Here is a 23,091-nt window from a genome sequence, read left to right on the forward strand (position 1 = left end):
TGCCGGCTTAGAGCTCCTTATCCACGGAGTGCAAGAAGGTATTGTTTCAAGTTTGAAGGCTCTCAGCCGAGCCTTAGAGATAAGGTTCTTGCTAGTAAACCATGCAATGGGAGGTTCTTTGAGACAAGAGCAAGAATGCAAGTGTCTACAATGAATCCCTCAAGGATACAAATGCGAATATGAAGACTACACTAGAATGAATATGCAAAGTGCAACTATTCTAAGCATGAATGAGAGTATTACAAAACCAAATATTAAGCTATGTGAGATTATTGCAAGAATGAAAGCTAAACTAACATGCAACTATGCTAAGAATGCCATATGATCCTATGCTAATATGATGGAATGAGAGAATGTAGACAAGGAGTGAGAAGTTCTCCATAAAGTTCCCAAGAAACTTGTTAGAAAACCTGCAGCATAACAATATTCAAAAGATGAATCCTTTGAGGGGGAAAGCTCTCTCCCTTTTAAAGTCGTACGGACAGTAGAGATCAAGATGAAGATGATGGATGATCAACGGTGGAATTCGAAAAGAGGAGTGATCCATGTGCACACACAAGTCAACCAATAGAATATAAGTTGATTTGTCACATAAGACAAAAGTCTCACAAGCCTTTTCTTTTAATTGTAAAATAGAAAAAGGACTTTATCTGTGCACTTTAAGTGGGTTAGAAGAATGGGTTGTTTTATTTAATTAAAAGGGAACATGTTCTTTTAATCAAATAATGAACTTAGGATAGCATAGTCAAACTATAGGTTACAATCAAATAAATTGATTATTAGCAATTTGGTCTAGATAAATGATTAAATTAATTTAGCCAAAATGCTGAGAAGGGGGCTAATAGTCTAGATGACCATTTTTAAGTGATTACATTTGCCCCTCTTTGACTAATGCATGATCGATCTGGGAACACATTATGTCAAAAAAAATCGAAGCCAAGTAGGCGATGATAGATATAGATATCTGATTCCAAAGAATGAAATGCAGAAATAGATAGCAAGTCCTGAATGCATAGCTTGATAGCGGTAGTACTGAACATTAGGAAGATGATGTTAGGATCCGAAAAGAATTCTAACATCTAGCAAAGCGAATAGATCGAGAGCAAGTGATAAGGTCAAACAAATGCTCCTAAGAAATAGATAGCTGTAACAATCAGCAATAGAGTATTTCTGCCCCCTCGGGATCGAAATCGAAATGAGGTAAGAGGAAGCAGAAAGTAGCTAGACATGAGAAAATCGAGATATAGCAATGTCTGATATGATAGATAAATGATTAGAACCCAAGAATGACTATAAGAAATTGATAAAATGCCCCAGTTTGACCAAAGTTGATTGCGAAAGATAAATCATAAAAATTAGGTCAAATTGAGTAGAAAGAGGATTTAGATGTGAAAAGGTGAATAGAAGTAGATATGAAGCATAGAAATGATGAAGTCATGAAGAAATGAAGATGCCCCAGTGATGATTCAAAGATTAGACCTCAAACGGTCAGCTAACTGCTCAGAAGAAGGTAAAATTTTAAAATGCGATTTTGACCATCAAGATGAACTCGGATTTCAATTTCGATCCCGAAAATGGATCCAAGACGTCGAAATTAGCTAGGGGTGCAATTTTCACGCAATTCCAAGGAGTTCGAAAATTAGGTCAAAATGAAGTTGGAGGCTATAAAAGGGGTCCAAGTGTCATTTTCACTATTCATTTGTCTTTTTGTGATTTGAGAGATTTTGTGTGGTCCACATAGCATCATGGCTCAGGCGAACATTCCTCTTCATCGACACCGTTTCGAGCGCAGCCGGTTGCACAACCGGCCAGAGCGATATGGGGCGCCGGTAAGTAACTACCTTTTTGTCGCTTTTTCGAGCTTTTTGTGAGCTTTTTCACACGTTTTTAAGTTTTTTGAAAAAAAGTCGCGCAATACTTTTAAAGTATCGCATGGGCTCGGAAAAACTGTCGCGCGACACTTTTTTCCAAAAAAAGTATCGCACCGTTCAGAAAAATGTGTCGCCCCGGCCATACCCAAATGCCGCAGTGCGAAATGTCGCACTCCTTATGTAAAAAGTCTCGCTCAACACTGTTTCAAAGATGTGTCGCACTCTTTATGTAAAAAGTGTCGCACGACTAGTTTTGTTGTTTTTCTTAATGCTTTTTTTTTCGTCATGTGACTATTACTGATGATTGCTTGTTTTACCTGAATAGGAGGTATTCCCGGCATTACAGATTAGAGCTCCCCTGAGGAGACGGCGAGCGGTGAGGGTAGAGGCACCTGCAGAGCAGCCAGTAGGAGGAGAGGAGCAGGGTGCGAGGATCCGTGCCTTGGAGGCAGAGCTGCAGGCAGCTCGGGTGACCATTGCAGTACGAGATCAGCAGCTGATGGATGAGCGAGCACGAGCAGATGAGTTGCGCCGAGAGCGGGATACTGCGAGGCGAGAGGCAGTGCATCATGGTGCACGAGCTACATACTATTATGCTGCCTATAGGAGTGTGGTACCACCAGGACAGGGTCTTCCTGATTATTCGAAGCGAGTGGGCAGATCAGAGGGTGCAGTGCAGGCACCGGATAGGAGACAGGCTCCTCCACCAGGGCCAGCACCAGCCGCAGAGGGTGGCAGTCAGACATGACATTGTGTTTTGATTTGTACCTCATGTATTTTTGAGATATATCTAGATTTTGGATCTCACATTTGTATATGTACCAAGACACATTTGATATATATATCAAATACTGGGTTTATCGATATTCTTGTGTACTTGTCTCAAAATGTATATTTCAGCTTTCATGTGATGTTTCGGTTTTTGTTTTCAGCTCGTGTATGTGTATATGCTTATGTGTATTGATTTTGATCTCTCATATGGATGGTATAGATTTAAATGTTTTTGTGCAAATGTGACACTTGGATAGATCGTATGTGATGATTTTTGGATTAACCCCTTGTGATAACAGGATAGCAAAGAAATGTAGCGAAAGATTAAGAAGGTGAAAAGACATGCAGAAGCGAAAGATAAAAGCAGCTAGTTGATATGTCCATGAAAAAGATGAAGAGAGAGAGCTCTTCCCACATGTAGGAATGTGCAACTAGAAAAAATATGACATGAACCTAAAATGCAAGCTACTATGCAAAGTGGTTTACTAGCAAGAAACTCAGAACATTTAAACTCTTAATTTCATCATTGAGCGTTTATTAGGGACATCATGAGATCATACAACCATCACTAGTATAACTATGAGGATATGAATATGATCGATATTAGATAGGTATGTGGACATCCATTCTAAGCATCAGAGACATGTAAGTCAAGATAACTACACGATTAGATTCCCTAAGTTTAATTTAGCAAGATTACACTTGTATCAAGGCATAAGCGCCAGGATAAACCTTGAGTGCGGTCTTTCAAAACAGTCAAGGATGATACATTTGTAAGTCAACGTGTTGAATAGGACCAGCACAAATGCTTACAACACTATAGACAAACAAAAGTATACCCACAAGCAGAAATCAAGAAAATATGTCCCATGCCCCCAGTCTTCTAGTCAATGACATCCTCGAAAGACTATTAGGGAGGGAACACATGGGAAAGAAATCATCATAGACAGCACACAAAGTAGATAAAGATCAGCATAGCTCAGTCGTTTAAGTGTTAAAGTGCGTGTGTGCAAGTCACTTGGCCATTTCTTCAAGACTTGATTCTGATAGTGAGAAATATCGCGACATCGAAGACCGTAAGTAAACTATCTGTAAAGTGTTGAAAAACACTTGATGTCAAAGTGGGTGGGGGTAGTGTTGAGAAACACTGTTTTGTGAGTTGTCAAAGAAACCCTAATGCACAAGAATACCTCAATAGGCTAAGTAGCTATGCCCTCGAGATGAGGACAAGAAACAATTCCAAGCCAGGAAATGTGTAGCGAAGTGGATGATTGAGACTGATAGACATAGGTGCAAGGGTTTCAAGTAGCGCCTGTGACAGATTTTATTTAATTTTTGTTTTTTTTTTTTTGGTTGATTTTTAGGATTTTTTTGATGATACATCAAAGTGCCTATTGCTAGGTTTTCACCAAGAAGATCATTTTTTTCAAGGCATTTTTTGATTTTTAGGAATTTTTTTTAGGATCATATATGATTTTTTTTGGAATTTTTAAGAAGGTTTTCGATATCACTAGTTCTCAAGCAAGATCACATCATTTTCTCCCAATGTCTAGCAAGGGATAGGATATGATGGAACAACGAGCCAGTGGATAACCGAAGATGGATGAAAAAAGAGTATGAAGCAAGTGAAAGTGATCCTCAAGGACTGACTCCTCAAGAGTACCCAAGCTAGGGAAAGAGGTGAAATAGTCATATGAAGCATGTTTTGGATAAGCAATGGAAGTAATGAGAAAGATAGCATGTAGGATAAGTGGTGAAGCCAACAAGTGTGATAGCATATAAGATAAGCGATGGAAGCTAATGAGTAAGATAGCATGAAAGCGTGTAGTCCAAAAGAGTAGCCATGTCAAGAGACCAATGAGAACCATGTTTCATTTATTATGATCAAGACCAAGGGGTCAACTAGATAGGATAGCGATGGGATAGAGCAATAAAAATAAAGCTCAAGATGGAGGCTATGAGGGAATGAGAAAGCACAAATAGAGAATCTCATGGATAAGATAGCCAATATGCAAAGATAGCTTAACATTGTGAAGATCAAAGAGAGAAGAGGGGATAGATGGATGGTGGAAGAATTACACATGACGCTTGTTTGACAGGTTTTCATCATGGTACTTATCCAAGGTACCACAAGATGTAGTTTTCACCATAGGACGCATTTATTTCTCTTTACTTTTGCTACTAAGGTGCCACAAGAAGTAGTTTTCACCAAGGCACATTTTCATTTTTTTTTCATGTTTTTAAAAATTTTTAGAATTTTTAGAAAGAGCTCAAGTTGTTTGAATGTAGATAGTGCTCCCATAGAAAAGATATGTCATGATAAGCCAAGACCATAGAAAGGTATGCTCAAAGATGTTGATAGGGTGATGAAAGAGAAATGGTAGTAGGAAGAGTATATGGAGGATAAGAGTTCATGTATAGAAAGTAAGTGTAAGCTTTAGAGGATTTCATGAGGGTAGCTAAAATATTGGACAAGATCAACATTGACACACACCTTGAAGGGTATTGGAACAATGGAGGAATCATGGATGAAGTAGCTTGAGGTTTAGATGTATGAGGTGGTAGAAGAGATTTGGAAAAAAGTGGAGTGGAAGGCTTTGGAATATTTTTAGAAAGAGTTTTGGAAGATGGAATGGAAGCCTTTGGAAGCTTGAATGTCAACTTTGAAGTATTTTCAATATTCAAGTCTTTTAAAAGAGACTTGGGAATCCACATAGCTTTAGATTTTCCTCGTTCTTTGGGTGCTTGAGAGTGCATTTGTATAATGATGGATTTAGGAACCCATATTTTCTTTGGTTTAGCTCTTTGAGTAGTGGACCTTTGCGGTCTCTTTTGTGCAATCTCCTTCTTAGCATTCACATGTCGATTAGATGGGACATAGTGATCTTTCTTTTTCAATGGATTCTTATGTTTATTCTTACTTCCAAAGGACTTGGGATTTGTGGATGAATAAGGATGATATGACGGGTTTAGATGTATAGATGGGTGAAAAGTCATCAAGGATGAGTGTCTTTGTTGATCTTGAGGTATTATAGGAGAGCTAGGGAATGAGCTATGAGTGAATGTAGGAGATGGAGGAACATAAGGCCCCAATATGGATGGAAGGTTTGAATGCTTTAGCTTAGATGGATAAGGACCAAGGATAGATTTAGAAGATGCAAAGGGATAGTGGGAAGGGATATCAACATCTTTAGAATGAGCAACATGGTCAAAGCCATCAATAGACTCATAAGTACCTTTGATAGGAACAACATTTTTAATAGAAGCACTTGAAGCTTGAGCACAATTTTGAAGTGGATGTGGAGAAGTAGAACATGAGGGGGTGCTTTGATCTTGACAAGTAGTTTTGGATAGCATATGAAGAGAACTTTTCTCATAATTTTCAGTAAGCTCAAGGGAGATAATGGAAGTGGTATCTTCATCATACTTGGGGGGTGGACAAGATATAGGATATGGAGGGGAAAAATATTGAAAGAGATGAAAGGGTGCTTGATCTTGATCTTTCTTGAAATTTATAGCTTTTTCTTTTTGAGAGTCCTCTTGACATGGAGCCACTTCCAAGGACAAGGGAGAATGAAGAGTGAATGGAGTAGTGTTTGGATTAGGCATAGTAGTGCATGAAGGTTGAGGATGTTTAGGATTAGTAGCATGGAAAAGGTTTGCAACCAAGTGAAGGTTAGCTTGAGTTTCTTTTAGAGGTAGCCCTTGAGGATACACGTAGTCAATGTGGAAAGCATTAGGTTCCTTTTTTGATAGAGGCATGTTGGAAAGCTTTGAAGTGTTGGGAGATGCATGAGTGTTGGAAGAAGTGGATGATGTAATGGAGCCACTACTAGACATAGGTTCATCAATGTAATCTTGCTCAAGAGAAGTATCCTCAGCACATGAGTCACTAGAGGTTCTAAGATCAACAATCTCATCATCAATGAGATCTTGGATTTTATGTTTTTGCTCTATACAATCAGAAGTAGCATGGTCATTAGATTGATGATAAGCACAATAAGCATCCAAGAAAGGATTTCCATAGGAGCTAGACTTAAGCAACATGATAAGCTTAGTTTCAAGAAGTGTTTGCAAAATGTCATCATAAGAATGTTCCAAGGGAGTAGAAGTCCTCTCAAAAATATGTTTAGCATCTTCTTGTTGTTTCTCAAGTGAATAGCATGCGTTCATGTCTTCATCATTATCTTCGTCAAAGATAGGTCCATCATGAAATTTTGGCATAGGCTCAAGTGCTTGTTCTCTACAAAGGTCTTCAGATCTAGAAGATGAAGACATTTGATGTTTTGAAGTAGAGCATGTAGACCTAGAAGAAGAGGATGACCTCAAAGAAGGTGACTCACATGCATGTAAAGACCTTAAGGAAGATTCATGTAATGATGCAATCTTCTCCTCTAACCTTTTCTCAAGTTTAGACTTCATTTCCATCATGCGCTTAGAGAGATGAAGGTAAGAAAGATCATTTGTCTCTTCTAGTTCTTTGTATTGTGCATATAGATCTTGAAACTCTTTAGTGACATGGAGGATATCATGATCATCTAGATTTGGCCAAGGTTTGATAGCACAAGGTTTAGATCCCATAATTTTAGATGCAAAGCCAAGCATAAAAGAGCCTAGAAGATAACTTGATGTTGAAACTATAGGAGGTAGAGTGTTCATTTGCCAAGATAGTAGAGAGAGATTAAAGTGACTTGTCAAACAATATGTCCAAGAAACTTACGACATGAATGACTCAAGTCAATAGCTAGGAAAGATGCCCAAATAGCCAAATAGATAGAGCAAGCGGGGTGACAAGTGAACAACTCTCGAACCCAAGAGTGTAGTCAAGAAATCAAGGTAACCATTTTAGCAAAAGGATAACTAGCAAGCATGCATAGACCATGAAGATAGAAAGATCAAGAGCACCAAGACCAAAGAGTCACTTTAAGCATGTTCAAGAACTAGAGACATAGAAAATAAAAATCAAATGATGAGACTCCCCTTAGCAAGCAACACAAGAAAATGTTTGCATTTGATGTTTTGACTTGGTTGACAAAGTTTGACAATAGTTGATAGCATAGCAAGTTTGATGTTCAAAAACAATTTCTTTCCAAGCAAGATAGTGACACATGGAGTATTCTTCAAACAATCAAGCAAGGGACAAAACAACCTTGCATGATACAAGCGTATGTGACGTCTCAAAAGAATTCCCTAGAATTATCGTCATGTGTATGTTCAAAAGATTTTCACTGGTATAGCACATTTGAGAACACATCAAGCAATATCTACCTAAAGGTCATGGTTCATTACTAAACAACTTGGCCCGCGTTTGATGCTCCTTCGCCTCACACCAAGTGGTTGCCCACAAGAGATATTGGCTTTGTCATGGAAATGCCATAAGCATAACCAAAGGAACACAAATGGTGAGTGTAAAATCTTGGGGTGATCCAGGTAGTCCACTAGGATCGATCCTTGTACCAAGAAGTTGAGCGGCTAAAAAAGGTAGTTACTAACTTAGGGTGTTTAGATAGGGCTTCCGTTCATAGTGTTCCTCTTGCTCCCAATTACGGGACACCTCACCTTGCGATGAGTAACCAATCTCGCGATCACAAGAGTACCTTAAGCATTCTTGCCTAGTGATCTCCCTATGGTCGAAATCCCATAAGCGATCACACTAGGCGAAGATAAACACTACATCTACCAAGGTTTTGTGTCCTTGATAGCCTTGAGTTTATAGTGGGTTGGAAGAGCCGGGTAATTTGCTTGTCCCCACTTGGGTCGTTCCTCTCAGGTTGTCCGAGAGCGGGCCCTCTAAAGGATTCTAACTACACAGAGTGGATCAACTTTCGGAAGTCAAAATTTCTGATTCACCACAAGGGTGAAGAGCATACTCTCCTATTACCAAAAGACTCCAATCACAAGTTGTATGTGCCTATAAAAAATGAACAATTAGTCAATGCCGCACATGAAAACAAAAAATCAAGCAAATTTGGGTTTTTATGCTTTGGGCAGCCCTGCAAACAATGTTAGTAGCCCTTGTGCATTTGAAGCTTTGACATGCGTTATTTTGTATGCAAGGTTTCAATTTTGCTTCACAAAGAGGGCAACCTGCAATCACAACTTGTTAGCCCACAAGTTAGTGTGAAATAATATAAAAAAACTAAAATAAAAAGTGGTTAGTTGCCTCAAATATCCAAGTTGTCTTCCAATCAAGTGTATGCAAAGAAAGGGCAAACTAATCACAAGTGCTCTCTCAGTTTTATTCTTTGCTTTTGATCTAGTCAACAAGATTAGACTTTTTTGTTATTATTTCGGATCCAAAAACAGAAATGAAAAGAAGAGACCCCTATTAAAAGTTAGAGAGCTTTCCAAAAATGTAAGAAATTCAAAAAAATCTCTTCATTTGCTCCCTAGAGACCGATTTTGTCAAAACAGGCCAAATTTATCAAATTGGGTTTTTGATCCCTAATACGACCTCAAAAGTAAAAACACAAAGAGAGTACCCCTCTTAGAATTAAAAAAGCTTTCTGAAAATGTAAGTTCTTCTGAAAAATTCGCTGATTTGCGATCAGAAACGACTTTTTATGAAAAATAAAGAAAATATTATAACTCATGCAAATCACGTTCAAATGCTCTAAAAATCGAACTGAGACATGTTGGACACATATCCAATCTGCAAAAAAAAATTCAGAACTAAACTCTAAGCGGTTTAAAAGATATGATCAAATCTTGAAACCAACTAGAGTTTTGGCCTTCAAACCAATCTACTTATGGGTTGGCCTTAAAACCCAAGTGATAATTCTACAAAAGCACTTGATTAGATCCAATATGCTGTTGTAAAAAATCAGAGATGAAAAATAAAAGCAAATGGAGCTAGAAACTTGATTCAAGCCCCACGGTGGGCGCCAAAAATGTACACTCAAAAAGTGTTCCACTCTAAACCTTTCTATCCAAACAATTCCATGAGTTTGGAATGTTCGAATGCCAGCTTAGAGCTCCCTATCTACAGAGTGCAAGAGAGTATATTTCAAGAATAAGAAGGCTCTTATATGAGCTTTAGAGATACTCTTCTTGTTAGTAAACCATGCAATGAGAGGTTCCAAAGACAAGATGCAAGAATGCAAATGTCCCAAGGAGTTCCTCAAGGATGCAATGCAAATAAAGATTAAGCTAAACTGAATATGAAAAGTGCAGCTGTTCTAAGCATGGATGAGAGTGTTACAATCCAAATATTAGACTATATGATTTAAGCTACATGTAAAAATGAAAGCTAAGCTAAGCGAGAATGCCATGGATGAGAGAATGTAGACAAGAAAGAGAAGTTCTCCACAAAGCTCCAAAGAAACCTGTTAGAAAACCTGCATCATAACGATATTCAAATGATGGATGGATCATTTGAGAGAGAAAACTCTCTCCCTTTTAAAGTCGTACGAACGGTAGAGATCAAGATGAAGATGGTGGATGATTAACGGTGGAATTTGAAAAGAGGAGTGATCCATGTGCACACACAAGTCAACCAATAGAATATAAGTTGACTTGTCATATAAGACAAAAGTCACAAAGCCTTTTCTTTTAATTGCAAAATAGAAAAAGGACTTTATGTGTGCACTTTAAGTGGGTTAGAAGAATGGGGTCTTTTATTTAATTAAAAGGGGACATGTTCTTTTAATCAAATAATGAACTTAGGATAACATAGTCAAACTATAGGTTATAATCAAATAAATTGATTATTAGCAATTTGGTCTAGATAAATGATTAAATTAATTTAGCCAAAATGCTGAGAAGGGGGCTAATAGTCTAGATGACCATTTATTGCAAGGTAATTGGTAAATACTTGCTTATTAATAACAGAGACCGAAAGGTCAATTTATACAAAAGGAAGAGACGATGTTTCCTTAGGAAATGATCGTAAAGAATAGAAACATTTTATTCCAGAGAAAGCAAAAAACGAAAGCAAACTAAAGCTAAAGATATTTACAAGATAACCATTAACTAATAATAGACGTCTTATCTATTATTGTAATACCCTCCCTTAATGGTTAATCTATCTAACACACCAAGCTGTCCTCTGAATTTGACAAACTTATCAGGACCAAGAGGCTTGGTGAGAATGTCTGCAGTCTGATCTGAGGTAGGAACATACTGCAGATCTATAGTCCCGTCTTCAACCAGCTGTCGTATGTAATGACAATGAACATCCACATGCTTGGTTCGTTCATGGAAGACTGGATTCCGTGCTAACTTGATAACGCCTTCGTTATCAACAAACAGAGTAGTCGGTCCTGCTGGTGACATCTGCATATCCCCAAGCATCCGACGAAGCCAGACAGCTTCACATCCTGCCTTAACAGTCCCTCTATATTCAGCCTCTGTAGAAGAGAGAGAAACTGCCTGCTGCTTCTTGCTGGTCCATGTGACTGCACCGGATCCCAAACTGAACACATATCCAGATGTTGACTTTTTATCATCAACAGAGCCTGCTCAATTTGAATCTGTGAACCCACTGAGTTTAGGATTAGAACTCCGAGAATACAGAAGTCCATAATCAGAAGTGCCCTTCACATAACGAAGCACACGCTTTGCTGCCATCCAATGATCAACCTTAGGAGCTGTCATAAAGCGTGAAATATAGCTGACTGCGAAGCTGATATCAGGCCTAGTAGCAGATAGGTAGATGAGGCTGCCTACTAGTTGCCTATACGTAGTATCATCAACGGAAGGAGAATCAGACTTGGCTGATAACCTGAGACCTTTCTCCATAGGTGTAGATGCAGGTTTGCAATCCTGCATTCGGAATTTGTCTAACAAGGCTCTGGCATATTTGGACTGAGAGATGAATATACCAGAAGACTGTTGCCAAACTTCAACACGTAAGCAATAATGCATGAGCCCAAGGTCAGTCATATCAAAAGACTGGCATAAGTGTTGTTTGATTCCCTAAATCAAAGATGCCGAACTGCCAGTGATGATCAGATCATCCACATAGATAACCAGAAGGATGATGTCACTGTCAGTAGTCTTGATGTACAAATTTGAGTCTGAAGAACTCCTCTTGAAGCCTTGATCACTGAGGTACGTATCAATCTTGATGTACCATGCCCGAGGGGACTGCTTCAAACCATAGAGAGCTTTTACCAATCTGAGAACCTGATGGTCTTTACCAGCAACCTTGAAACCAGGAGGCTGCGTCATGTAGACCTCTTCATGGAGATCACCATTCAGGAAAGCACTCTTTACGTCCATCTGATGGACCTTCCAGCCAAACTGTGCTGCCATGGCTAAGACTAATCTGATGGTGCTCATCTTTGCAGTAGGAGCAAAGGTCTCCTCATAATCAATGCCCTGACGTTGAGAAAAGCCCTTTGCCACTAAACGAGCTTTGTACTTATCCAAAGTACCATCTGATTTGTATTTGATTTTGTAGACCCATTTGCAGCTAATGGGTTTCTTCCTTGGGGGAAGATCAGAAAGGACCCAAGTGTTATTCTTCAGCAGGCTCTGGTGTTCAGATTGCATGGCCCGTTCCCACTCTGGAATTCCTTTAGCCTCGGAATATGTTTGAGGTTCAAACACACTGTGAATGTTGGCCATAAGAGCAAAGTTAACAGAATCTATAGTTTTGCTCTTTTTCCGAGTAGTTCTCCCATCAATGAGCTCATCATCATGAAGATCAGCAAGTGTCTTAGCCCACCACTTAGGCCGGAGAGGAGAATGACCAACAGTAGTACTAGGAGATGCTTGATCAGCAGGATCCTGATCAGAAGAATTTGGATCAAACTCAAGTGAAGCATCTTCAAAACGAGGTGATCCTGCAGGAGAAGCCGGAGGTGGCTGTACAAGTATCACTGGCAGGACTGGAGCTGTAGGAGCTACTGGAGCCCTCCCATCAGGTGGACCTAATGGAAGCCGAACTCCCAAATCATGAACCTGCATAGGCTGGACTGCTGGATCAGGAACAGGAGAAACAGGCATGAATGGTCCTCGCTGCTCATCAAAGACTACATCGCGGCTGTATATGAGACGAGATGTCTCAACATCAATAAGGCGGTAGGCTTTGTGAAGACTGCTATATCCAGCAAGCATCAGTTTCTGACTTTTGGCATCCAACTTGGTGCGTGAAGCATCAGGGATCCAAACAAAAGCAAGAGAGCCAAAAACCTTCAGGTGACTGATTCTGGGCTTGCGACCTGACCAGGCCTCTTCCAGAGTTTTACCTTTGACTGCCACTGTGGGTGACCGGTTCAACAGATAAATTGCAGTGTTAACTGCTTCTGCCCAAAAACGCTTCGGAACATGTCTGTGTTCGAGCATGGAACGAGCCATCTCGATGATTGTCCTGTTCCGACGTTCAACTACACTGTTCTGTTGAGGCGTGTGGGGTGTGGTGAACTGGCGTTGGATGCCATGTGTATCCAAGAAGCTGGAGAAAACATTAGAACAAAATTCCCCCCCATTGTCTGATCTAAGAGTAATAATAGATTTCCCAGACTCTTTTTCAACTAAGGGTTTAAACTTCTGAAATACAATAAATGCATCGGATTTCTTTTTAAGGAAATACACCCACATTTTTCTACTGAAATCATCTACAAACAACAGAAAATACCTGTATCCAAGAACAGAAGGAGTGGCCATAGGGCCACAGATATCAGCATGAACAAGCTGAAGTACTTGAGAAGCTCGCCAAGAATCGCCACTGGGGAAAGGTGTGCGATGTTGCTTCCCAGCCTGACATGCGTCACAAACTCCAAGGTGTTGGGTTTGAATCTCTGGCAAACCAAGAACAAGCTCATCCCGAGCAAGTTGTGAGAGATAATGCACATTTAAGTGCCCATATCGCTGATGCCAAAGTGTGCTGATGGAAGATCGCCGAGCAGCCATAGCTAAGTCCTGAGAATCACCAGAATTAGTAAGTTTGAAAAGACCATGATCCTCAAGACCAACTGCAATAGTAGACTTAGTCGCCCGATCAGTGATGGTGCACTGATGTGAACTGAAGGTGACTGCCAAGTGTGGAGAATGTCGCAGCAACTGACTGACCGAGAGTAGATTTAGTTCCATCCCTGGAACGTAGTACACATCAAGGAATATGAGCTTCCTCCCAACAGACTGAATTTGAATGTTGCCTTTACCAACAACCGTGTACTCTTCTCCACCACCAAAGATAACAGAATCTGAATAATGCTGGTAGTCAGTAAACCAGTCTCTGCGGTGAGTGAAATGTCGAGAGGCACCTGAATCAATGTACCAGGCAGATGACTGTACATGATCTGCGGGTCTTTTAGCCATGAAGGCGTAAAAGGCAGATTCCACCTGCTCAGTGTGCTCTGCACTGTTCGCTTTGGGTTGCGAACCTGATTGCTTAGACTGGGCAGCTAAGCGTTTCCGACATGCAACCTTCATGTGACCATACTTGTGGCAATAGTTGCATTGAATGTTCTTTTTGGTACCATCGGATGCTGGAGCAGAAGACTTCTGCTGAGATGGTTGCTGAAATTTGCCCTTATCCTTCTGAAAGGATTTCGCAGCAAAGGCTTGCTCAGTGGAGGTGGAACTGGAGCTGCTACCGAACTGTTGTTTCCACCGATCTTGCTGAAGTAGCAGGGTGCAGAGATCAGTGAACTTTAGATCAACACCAGTAGATGTGATGTTGAGAGTCTCGATAAAATGCTCATAGGAATTTGGTAAACTCCGAAGAGTGATTACCACAATATCCTCTTCCTCCATCTTGCGTCCGATGGTAAGTAACTGATCACGGATTTCCTGAATCCGATTCAGGTGTGCCTGGAGCGAGGTGCGCTCATCCATGACAATAGAAAACAGAGTGTTTTTCAAAAAAAAGGCTCTGCTCTTGTCGGAAGTCTCATGAAGACCTTTGAGATGTGTCCAGATTTCGGCTGCTGTCTTGCCGGATGGAATCTGAGAAAGCTGGTCATCAGCTACGGATAGTTTGAGAAGCATTACTGCCTCTCGATTATTCAGATCCCATGTATCTTGATCAGGACTCGGAGAAGTCGGATGCTGCGTAACACCCAGAACAAGTTGATCAGTGTTTCGATATGCGAAGATTGCAATGATGCGTTGCTTCTAGGTTCCATAATTGTGACCATTGAATTTGGAATTATGCTCGAGCAGAATATTTGTCAGAGATGCCATGGCACGTTTTTCAATGAAAATTGTGAAAATTTGTGAAGGCACGTTCTTCGAGGCAAAAATACGGAAGACCCAGAAGAATCAAAGAATGACCCAGAAGAGAGCTCGAAAAACCCAAAAGGAATCTGCTGTCATTTTCTGAAACCGCTGGCTCAAAAATTGAGGCACCCAGAAAAAACGGACAACAACCCAGTTGAGCTCTCGAAAAACCCACCAAGAATCTGCAAACAAAATTTTTTTTCGACCCCAAAAATTAGAGTTTTGAAAAAAAACAGCCCTAGCTGAAAAAAACTTGAAAAAACTTCAGATTTCTTGATGAAAAATGGTCGAATCTGCTTCCCAGAGCACGATGACAGATTGAGACGGCTAAGAGCATGAAGATTTGATACAGAAACATGCAGATTTTCACCCCAAAAACGCGAGTCTCCAAAAAATGGCCACGATTTCCACAGATTTGCAGACCCGTAATTCGGGAATTTCTCCAAGCAGAAAAACCCTAGGTGGGTTTTGGAGAAATTAGCTGAAATAATTTTGGAAAAATTTAAACAAATAATTTCAAGAAGAAATTATAAATTTTTCCGAAAAAATTTAAGTATTTAGCTCTGATACCATATTACAAGGTAATTGGTAAATACTTGCTTATTAATAACAGAGACCGAAAGGTCAATTTATACAAAAGGAAGAGACGATGTTTCCTTAGGAAACGATCGTAAAGAATAGAAACATTCTATTCCAGAGAAAGCAAAAAACGAAAGCAAACTAAAGCTAAAGATATTTACAAGATAACCATTAACTAATAATAGACGTCTTATCTATTATTGTAATACCATTTTTAGGTGATTACAAAATCCAACATTGGTAAAGTTGGTGCACTAATAGGAAGATCCAAGTTAGTAGACTCCGGATCTACATCACATAATTTTGCTGCCCCTTCCTTGTACTCATCATATTTGTGAGTAAGAAGGTGCAAGTTTGAATTCACATAGACTAAATCCTCAGCTATGCTTGATGTCAACCAGTTGCGCTTCACAAAATGGATGAAGGGGTGTTTACTCCAATTTCGTTCAGCTGGAGATAAACTAGCAACCTATTGAAGCAAAGGAAGATCTCATTGGAGTCTCTAAAATATAAGTAAATCAAATGAGTTTGTTAATTTCAAAATGACAACCAGATTTAGAGTGTATACAAATTCATAAACTTATTGTGATAGAACTTTGATTGCCAGAATTTGGAGGTTTGGTGATTTGTGGGCATTTAGGTAATACCAAGAGTGAGCATCCTTCCTATACTTGTCACGAATAACAACAAGACTATGGCCAATGGATGATACAAAATCAGCAACTTTACTTGTATCTACATCCTCCATTTCAATATCAGGGAGGAGTTCAGCAATAGCTTTCCTAAACCCTTCACCAACTTTTGCATCATGATATGGTGGCACCCTTGTTGGCAAAGCAAGAATCTCTTCACTATAATATTTGGGACTCAATGAGAAGGCAAGAAGATGTAGTGGGGTTTTCGTTTTGTTTCATCGCTCAACACATATTAATTCCACCTCTTTGAAGAAGGTTTCTTTAGTCTTGCTCTTTTGTATTTATGACAAATCTCATATTCTCAATCATTGAGTCTATTCCATCAAGCATGGCTTATCCATGTTAGTAAAGCGTATCATACCTAGGATGGGCTTTGTTAAACTAAGAATGTATTATGCACAACTCCACCAAGTTTCATCCAAAATCCTTTTCCTGATATTTGTTGCCCTCTCACTATTGAACTGCCTCCATCTGTTCCATTGGTGGCTGATCACCATACTAGAAAGTGCCGCTCGAACATTCACAAGCCTTCTCAAGATAATTGTATTTGATGCGAATCTATCTCAACAACCTATTTGAAGATTAAAAACAAGTAATTAAAAATAAAGAATATGTACATATATACTTTTATTGAAATAAATAAGTTAATAACTAAAGTAAAACATAAAAATGTAGTATTTGAATTTTGGATTACCTTCAATAGCTCCAGCCGCAAGAATGATCTAAAAATAGCCTGGGAGAAGTGGTGGTTCGTTATGAACATCTGGATATCTTGAACTTCCTCATAAACTTGTTTAATCCAAGCTATTTTAGTACCCAACTTCTGTAGCATGAGGTTGAGAAGATGCACGACACAAGGTGTCCAAAATATATGTGGGAATCGTGTCTCAACTAACATACTAGCTGCTCTACAGTTCTTTGCATTGTCGGTTACAACTTGGACGACATGTTGAGGGCCTACTTCATTAATGCATTCTATGAGAATGTTAGGAATGAATTGTGCATCCTTTACTTGGCCCTCACAATCAACAACTTTTGGAAACATTGCCCCTTTAGGGGACGTTGCAATCACGTTAATTAAGGGTCTATTTTTTGCATCCTTCCACCCATTAGAAATAATGGACACCCTAGTTTCTTTATATGTTTCTAATAGGAGCTAATGAAGTTTCTATATATGCTTGACCTCTTTTGTCAATAAAGTGGTACGAACCTTCTCATAACCAGGGCCTATATACCCCTTTGGAGCTTCATTTATTTTTCTTATCATGTCTTGCTAATAGGGTGATCTGACAACATTGAATGATAAAGCGTTTGCATAGAGGCACCTAGCAATCACTTCATCAGCAATATCTCTAGCATCATTGTTAAATGCCATCTTTGATGGTCCTCTTGCTCTCTTTGGATTTCTATTCTCATTTTCATTTCTTCTCATAAATGGATGGCTTTCTACAACAATATCAAGAGCAGCACTAGGTGTATGACTATGAGATGGTGAAGCATGTGACTTCCGTGAGCCCCTTCCTTTGGTCTTAAGCAATGGATGCCCATACGCACTTTCAATCCTTGCATTTGCTTTCTCTTGTTTCTTAATATATGCTGCTATTTTAGAAACTTGTATAGGTACCTTATCTTTTCTTGGACAAGCTTTGATTCCCTTGTTAGGAATTGCACTCAAATGCCCTTTCACTCGGCTGTACGAACTTGTATATTGCACATCACATCCGGGACATATCCAAATACATGTTCCTCCATCAAGAACATGCTCTAATATGTTCACATGCCTCCATAATGGTGAAGCTGGGTCAATAGTAAATGCAGGAGTAGTGCCTACCATGTTAAATTTGAATAGCTGCTAGCACCCTACAATTCATACAAAAATAACTTTTAAAACAGATAATTTCAATAGTAAAATAATAAAACTTGAAATCAAAAATATTTATTAAACCTATTTAATATTTACTAATACTAAATAGCTAAATAAATAAACTTTAAACTTTACATTAAAAATAAATATAAAATCTAATGAATTTGTATATATAAAAAATTAATATGAATATCCAAAACATAACCATATTAATATTTTATAATATAGTTATATATATCTTATATGTTTATAAATATATATATGATTATTCTAATGTGTTTATAAACTAGTATATAACAATATAAACATATTTTATAAATACATTAACCTTATCATATTTATAATATGATAAATATATAAACATATATACAACTATATATATTAATATAAACATAACTAATTAAAATAATCCTCTACAAATGAAATAATAATATTCAAATCTACATTGAAACTTTGGTAGTAAAAAACCCAAAACAAATATAGAATGTTCGATGATGGAGGCCATTTGCTGCAGACACAGGTCGCAAATGCAGGAGAGCTGTAAACACCGGTGAGCTGCAAATGTAGGTAGAGCGGCAAACAAATACAAACACACATAGGAGAAAGAAATGCAAACGTGGCCGCGTGAAGTAAAAATAAGAAAGCAAAACCCACACCATGTGAAGTTAAAACAAGATTTTTTAGGGTTGTATCCACGGTCAAAATCAAACCATTGACAGGAGTCGACGTGGTATCACCATGTCAGCACACGAATCGCACAAAAACGAAATGAAAATTTCTGAATTGTTTCAACTTAAAAAAATTGATTGTGTGCCCACAGTCGATTCCCCTCGGTTTCAGAATCTGAATCGACTCGTACCCGGAATTGATGGGCTGGAGGGAGCGGTTTGGCTACCTAGCATAAAAGCTTTAAAAAGACTGAGCAATGCCTGCTAAGATATGTTAGGAATCCACCCTCCATGGGACTAGAATCTTTTCGAAATGATGCTGAAACAAAAAAAGCCATAATCTACAAAATATTTCAAGCAATTTATCTATTGTAAGGGTGATAAGTGCCTACCTTGCACTTAAATTATTTGTGTTGTGTTCACTCTGATGTATTTGTTTCAAGTGCATCACTAGTGTATGAGTGACATTTTTTGTGTGTAAAAGTTGGCATATCCCATGGTTCACGTGAGCTGCATGTACTGTAGCATCTGCCTTCTTTCAATGCATAAACCTTTCTTGATGCTACAAATTCTTGTAGCTGCCTGCCTTTGTTGTATCTCTGCAACTACCCTCTGAAAATGACCTGCAACTATCAATTTCCTCACCAATTTATGCACAATGAGACTCTGAGATAAATCACCCTCTATAGCAGATTTCAGCTAATGCTGAATGCTTGAAGAAATCCATGTTTCCCCAAGCTGCAGAACCCACGAACAAATTGCACCAATTCTCAAGAACAACTCCAACCAAGACCAAATGCAATCAATTTAATGACAGACAACAAAGGCATGATGAAGACCGATTTCTTCCAAGAGACGTTTAAATACGTAACCCCAAACTCCTTGCTTTTTGTGTTTTAAAACAGCAAAATATATTTGGGTTTTTGGGTGTTCACTTAGGACAATCATTTCATATGCCACTTTATAACATATTCATATAATGCCCTTTATGTGTCAATTGTGTTAAAGTTTCGAGAACCAGAATAGCATAGCTAAATAACAGATAAAGCAAGAACATAAATACACCAGACCCTGGGGAAACCCTCCAGCTCGAGGGAAAAACCCAGCCACACCCAAAAAGTAGTTCCTTTATTAAAAGCAGGGGATTCAATACAAAGCTTCGCAAGCTTACTTGGAAGAATGGCTTCTTCAACAATCTGTTATGTCATAATAGATGCTAGTAGAATATCCTTCTAGGATTAGATATGTAGAACATGTACACTTCTCTTTTGAATCACAAATCACACATATATAAAACTGATGATGTTGTAATCAAACACAGAATATTGTAATGCTGAGAAATACACATCAAACTATCTCAGAGTCACATAGTCCTTTCACTTGCTTAACACAGAAATAACACACCAGATGTTAAATTACTGAACAGCGAACAATGTTCTTCAAGCTGTCTCGGACTGTGACGGACGAAGCGAACATGATAATCTCTCCCTTTGCCACAATAATGGTATATATAATGCACTCTTCAATCTCTGGCCATACCTGCTACCACATGGAGTGAAAAATATATGAACAAGGTAGTCAAGGAGACTCCTGTATTAATCGCATGTCATGGTGATGAAAAAATAAATTGCCTCCAGCATTACCCCCATAGATTCTCACACAAGCCGACACATCATAATTTTCACTGCAGTTAGACATATTATTTTTTATTCCTCCAATGGTACAAACCATAGATCAACTTATCGCTGATAAATAGGCGATACGTTGTCTTATCGTGATAAAACGAGCTAGGTGATAAATTGCTCCCAAATTTTGCCACCTACATACTGCAAGTTATTGCCTGTCTATCACCTTTATATAGGTGATATTTCATTAACTTATCGTGGTTTGCCTCAAAATATTGCCCGCGCCAGTATATTGGTCTGTGACAGCCCAGCAAGCACCTATTTCTGTTTTCTTGATTGCTAGATCGTTTTTGAGGGGGCAGAAAGCTTTTGGAGGGAAAAGATCATCATTTGCAGCCATCTACACCAATTTGTTGTGGATTTGGAGCAGATTCAAAGAGTTTTTTCAAGCAAAGTCAGATTCACAAGTAAGCTTCAAGATTCTCTCTCTTTTGTTTTAAAACCTTTTTGTCTTGTATTAAATGCATCCAAGTTTACACAAACTCTCTCATACCATTTCCAATCGACTCTAACACCTTTTAGAAGGTAATGAATAAGATCTAACACCAGCTCTTAGCAATTTTTGCAAATTTTTCATAGTTTTCCCCCAAAATTCATTCTTTTCTTATTTTTTTTATAACTTTACGCTTTTCTGTTGTTTTTTTCTTACAAGTTTTAGCTATGTTTAAACTTATCAATCTGGCCAATAGGGATGCTGGCCAATCAGTTCTATCTGTACAAACATTATCTTTTGAATCGACTCAACAACAAAATGAAATGCTTTAAAAGTATTAATATATTAAGTTTATATTTAATGTGAAATGAAATTTTTGTTTTATACTTTACAAATACATGTTTCTTATGTTTTATACTTCATAAATATGTTATCATGTTTATAAATTTTTTAAATCTATTAAGCAATTCTAACTATGATAATAATTTATGAGCATTTGAATTTTATAGTCATTGAACTCGAATTCGAATTCGAACGTCGTGACTTAGCATACATGCATACCATAATCATACCCAACCAAGGAAAACATCTTTCCTTTATGCTCTTTACAAATAACTAATTAGATCAGCTTGTTAGAGCTTCCCCAATGTACATTTAATCACATAGGTCCATACTAAGACATACACACCTTCATAAACATCATTACAACTATTACAATAAGGTTCCCATACATTACAACACTAATATTACAGTTGCCAATGATAAAATACATGCTTCCACATCAGAGTTAGCTGCCAGTAAAATTTACCACATGTTACACAACAACCACCATTATAGAATAACCCAAATGCTTCTTACTATCTAACATACGTGCATGAACAAGTCTTCTACCATATCCTAATCTCGCTGACATTATTTCTTGCTCGATAGTAAGATATAGAAAAATTGCTACAAACCATCTCTGTCATTATTCCCTGTACACTGGTTTGCTACTAGTCTTCACCAAATAAGCTGTAACTCATCCAGAACACAACATAAAGCTCAACTAACATAGACATGATGTCTGTACTCATTTTACTGCACATATGTAAGCTCATATATCATATCCTATTACATACCGACTTCACTGATCAGATAAATTTATGTCTGTCATGAACATACAAACATATGTTGTCATCAATGACAAAACTAGTCATCGATACATCTTAGATACTCATCCAAGTGCCAACAAAGGCCTCAATTCCTGGCAAACTCATCATGCTTAACACAATTTTGAGCTAAACAATTATGACATGAGATTGATTTGTGCCAATTTGGGTTAAAACACATCGGGACAGGTCATAAATGCCGGTTAAAATATGTTGGAGTAGGTTAAAAGTGTTGAGATTTAGTTTAGAAAACAATGGTGATAAACAACAATAAGGAGGAGCAAAAACTGAACTAATAAACACTAGAAATATCCTGGAAAACCCCTCGAGAATGAAGGAAAAATCCAGCCACACAACAAAAATATATCTTAATTGATAATAGAATGTTCAAGTTTACAATATCTTTTGCTTGGTGTGAATATATAACAATAGGAGAGACTCTTCACATTATAACCGAAGGTCTCTTAAGATTCTCATAACTCCTATAATTAAGTATGACTCTTCGAATATTCATGCCTCAATGCATGTCGAATGACACATGTCATTATATTTAATATTATAATTTAAACATAAGTGTCCTTTTCAATTGAAGTAACAATAAGAGTAATAACGTCCATATTTTCAGAGATAAAAGATCTCTATCGCAGCTACCATTTTCAACACTCTCTCTTAGCCAAAGAGAGATCTTTAGTTGAACAATCACATCACACGAGATTGCAACCAAAAATGTTAATGATAAAATCTCATCTCATATATCCTATGAAAACTTGTAACAATCAATAACATTCATGGAATCACTCAAAATGAAATTCTGTAACAATTACTCATATTCATGGAATCACTCAACATGAAAACTTATAACAATTAATCACATTCATGGAATCACTCAACATGAAAAGATTTGTAAGACTCACAGCTAAGCCTTTATTCACGGATTCTCTCAACGTGAATTGTCATGGAATCTCTCAACATGATAGCCAACTCCCATCACAAAATCTTTCAACATGATGACATCATAAACTCTTTCAACATGATGTTTACTATCGCATAGTGAAAGAGTAATCATAGCTGATCTTACAATCTCATTTATTCACACAAGAATAAAATAGGCAATAACAAACTAAGACTTGATTCCATTTAAGTCTCAAATTTTATTAATACTACAAGCATCACAAGCATCTATGAGAGTGATGAGGATTCCATAAGTAC

General features: G+C 38.0%; 1 protein-coding gene across 2 annotated transcripts in view; it reads left to right on the forward strand.

Annotated features, from left to right (window-relative positions):
* Positions 1–23,091, forward strand: part of LOC149548056 (uncharacterized) — an 89,353-nt gene that overhangs the window by 12,068 nt on the left and 54,194 nt on the right. The window contains exon 2 of one of the 2 annotated variants that reach the window (XM_089792086.1): positions 2,197–2,735. The exons of the other annotated variant lie outside the window; for it this stretch is intronic. Within the exon in view, the coding sequence (XP_089648212.1) occupies positions 2,197–2,619 (423 nt within the window). The 3' untranslated portion in view covers positions 2,620–2,735. Of the gene's footprint in view, positions 1–2,196; positions 2,736–23,091 lie in introns of those variants that run through there. 2 annotated transcript variants of the gene reach the window in all.

The sequence above is a fragment of the Cupressus sempervirens genome, chromosome 7, assembly GCF_028749045.1.
Source record: "Cupressus sempervirens isolate cs-2001-9-10 chromosome 7, ASM2874904v1, whole genome shotgun sequence".
Taxonomy (NCBI): Eukaryota; Viridiplantae; Streptophyta; class Pinopsida; order Cupressales; family Cupressaceae; genus Cupressus; species Cupressus sempervirens.